The sequence below is a fragment of the Cyrtonyx montezumae genome, unplaced genomic scaffold (genome assembly GCF_038088225.1).
Source record: "Cyrtonyx montezumae isolate F1298 unplaced genomic scaffold, pur_monq_1.0 scaffold_0, whole genome shotgun sequence".
Taxonomy (NCBI): domain Eukaryota; kingdom Metazoa; phylum Chordata; class Aves; order Galliformes; family Odontophoridae; genus Cyrtonyx; species Cyrtonyx montezumae.
In genome coordinates, this window is record NW_027071824.1 from 50,552,528 (window position 1) to 50,556,033 (window position 3,506).

General features: G+C 47.1%; 1 protein-coding gene across 1 annotated transcript; it reads left to right on the forward strand.

The window, feature by feature from the left end:
- Positions 1 to 1,584: 1,584 nt before the first annotated feature.
- Positions 1,585 to 3,120, forward strand: LOC136048350 (uncharacterized). The gene has a single exon (XM_065735994.1). It carries the CDS (start codon positions 1,585 to 1,587, stop codon positions 3,118 to 3,120), a length of 1,536 nt encoding a protein of 511 aa, XP_065592066.1.
- The last annotated feature ends 386 nt before the right edge of the window (positions 3,121 to 3,506 follow it).

The window sequence follows — 3,506 nt, forward strand, 5'->3', positions numbered from 1 at the left end:
AAGCTGATGGGCATGTCCTGGGGCGGCCTAAGCTGCAGCTCAGTGGCCATTGAACACTCTTTTGTGGAACTCATCTCCAAGGGAAGATAACCATCTCAGGTGATACTCCCCTGACGCTGCAGCTCAATGACCGGAGTGCTGCAGCTCAATGACCGGAGAACACTCGTTTATGGAACTCATCTCCAGGGGGAGATAACCATCTTAGGCGATACCCGCCTGATGCCCAAGCAGGAGAGGTTCGAGGGGTTCGTCACGTAGACTGGAGAAATCTGGGAGATAAATAGAGGGGTCCTGCAGCCACGAAGTGGGAGGGTTTTCTCTGGAGTGGCTTTCTCTTGGAGAAGCTTTCTCTTAGGAGAGACCTCCCGAGCTGATCACTACCTGCTGCTTCCTGGAGAGGCCTTCTCTTTGGAGAGACCTCACGAGCTGATCACTGTTCGCTGCTGCCCCTCCGGGGGTTGACCCCTCGCCGCTTCTCCCGTGCTGACCCCGCACCCCTCCTCCTGTGCTGACCCGGTGCTGCTTCTACGGACGACTGCTTGCTGCTCAGGGCTGCCCGTCGCTGCTGCTGTTCTCCCCGCTTCTGCCGCCCCTGCTCTTCTGCTTCGGACCGTCGGAGCCGCTTGCAACCGGACCGCCCCTGGGATCCTGGCTGGTGACTATCCCTGCTTTGTACAAGCCCTTGCTTCCTTCCTATCTTTCCTATCGCTCGCCTTCCCTTCCCCATCACCCTAACAGTGTCCGCCTTCCCCATCTCCCTGGTTTATAGTGGTAATAAACTGGTCGGACCAACATTTGAACCGTTGTTTCTTAATCTCACGCTGGGTATATACATAATCAAATGAACCTTCGTCGCCCTCCTTTATATTGGAGCGTGACATTTTTAATGGCGTAGTCGGCAGGATAACCTCCATGACTCGCCTCACTCCTTTATATTGGAGTGTGACATTTTTTAATGGCGTAGTCGGCAGGATACCCTTCGTGAGAGTGTTGTCCTTCCAGATATAATTTGAACCTTTTTTTTTTCTGTGTGTGCCTCTTGGAGTTGTGAGGAGTGATATTCTTTCATTTAAATGTGTGTACCTCTCCAAGAAGATCACTCCGAATTCTGAATCTGGTAACTTAAGCGTGAAATTTGAACCTTTTTCTGTGTGTACCTCCTGGAGTTTCAAGGAGCGATATTTTTGAAAACTTAGATGTGGGCACCTCTTCAGGAAGACCGCTCCAAATTCTGAAACTTTACTGTTTATGTGTATACCTCTCGAGGACTTGTGAAATACGTGCATGCTTCCTCGGGAAGACCTCTCTGCATTTGGTGTTTGATAACTAAAGCTTTTTCGTGTGCACCTCTTGGGTAGTGGGGAACTGTGTACCTCTCCAAGAAGTTTGTTTACCTTAGAAAGTGTTGTTTTTAGCTTTTGTCTTTTTGTGTGCTCCTCTCAGCAGCAGGGTGGAGTGATTGGAACTGTATTTACCTTTGCTTGATAGGTGTGTTGTGCCTCCCTGGGTGGGGGTGAGGTGTTAGTTGTGCTTTTGAATACCTCCTCTCTCCCTCGGTGTAGACCTTTTGTGGGTATTGAGAAAATGTGTGACAGTGCCACAATGAGTTGTGAAGGTGTATTATTTGAACTTTTGGAAAAGCATGGTGCTAAACCCTCGTTAACAGGGGTAGACTGGGCACGGCAGAACTGGTATAACGTGCAGAGCGTCTCTGACCGTATTAGTGTTCTGCAAAAGAATGCTCGTACCCGAGCTGGAAAAGGGAAGGCATTTATTTGTGCGGTATTGGGCTCAGCTCTGGTTGCAGCTGTAGAATTCCGCGACCAGCAGCTTAAAACAGAGAGCCAAGCTCTACAAGCATTGCATGAATCAGTTCAAGTAAGTCAGGAATTGATAAAAGCTCTGCAAAATCAAATTGTAAACCTAGAAGAGCAAGTAGAAAGAGAAAAACATAATTCTGATCTGTTGCAAATAGCTTTAAGGGAAGTGTTAACGAGTAAGGATGCCAGTGGTGCTAGTGCATCTCAAGAAAAAACATATCCAAGGGAGGAACTGCAAGGTATAATGGCAAGTGTAGACAAGTTAGAAGCCTCCCCAGCTCAGTTGCGTCCTTTAATAAAAACTGAGTATTCATACGATAATAGCGAGGATTTAGATCCTCAAATGAACGTTAAAGAAATCCCTTTCTCTACTACTGAGCTAGCAAAATTGAAAAGAGATTTTGGCCGCTCTCCTAAAGAATCAGAAACAGAGTACGTATGGAGGGTCAGCCTCACAGGTGGAGATCAGATACTTTTAACTGAAAAGGAGGCTGAAGGCTATTGGGGACCAGGAGTATTTTTAACTACTGGTAACAATCGTGCTCCTTGGTCCCTTACACAGAGAGCTGCCTATTGGGCAGGTGGTCTTAATCCCCTAGAAAGGGGAGACCCCCTTGCCATTACTGGAACTGTTGATCAACTAGTAGAGAATGTTCAGAAGGCTGCCTGTCTCCAAATGATGTATGACAGGAAGCTGCAGTTACACCATGAATCTCCCATGATGTTGCCTGTTGATCCTGAGAGAATGACCCCTCTAATCAGGGGGCTTCCAGAATCACTGAAACCCATAGGCATACAGTTGCAAGGAAAGATACAGGCTATGCCTCAGGGAGAAAGAACCCGGGCAATGTTAGAAGGAACTGCAACCTCTAATAATTTGCAGTCAGGATGCAAAGTATGGACATGGGGGGAGCTTGCCCAAGAGTTAATTAACTATGGAAGAAAATATGGGCCAGTGGTTTCTTCCTCCAGTAAATTTGAGCCAAGAGGAGTAAGGCTTGCAGCAGCCAGACTTGTCCTCAGGCCACCTAGCCCAAAGCTTAATGGGACTGAAAAGCTTTCATGCCCACTAAGAACGGGTAGGCGAAGCATTGATCATAAACGTAATGGTCTTTGGACTCTGGGCTGGAAAAAGGGCATTCCACGAAATTTGATGGATGGATTGACAACAGATAGGCTCGAAATGCTGGTGACTGGATGGCCAACTAGATTTGAGGAAAGCAAAACCCTAGGTCCTAGTTGCCTCTCCAGCACCAGAAGAACTACCAGAGTCATCAGGAAACCTTCACCTCTCAAGTGAGCGGGGGGTGAAGGGTGAATGTTAGGAAGCTCACAACTAGCACTGAAGGGACATTATTTGATTTGTTTTCATTATGCATATAAACGACTACTTGTAAACTGGACTGGGGTATGTTATGTTGGAGTAATCCACCCAATGTTATGCCCTTGATCTCCTTGCAGATCAAGCCTCACAGACACGGGCAGAAGTACTCCAGCATTGCATTGTTCTGGACTACCTGCTAGCTGAAGAAGGGGGTGTCTGTGGCAAATTATATTATTCTACTTTTTGTCTAAAATTAATGATAATGGGATTGATGCAAACAAATTGTTCAAGGTATATGAAAAATAGCACATGTTCCTGTCCAAACTTGGAAAAGCCCAGACCTTGACCTCTTCCTGGCTCCC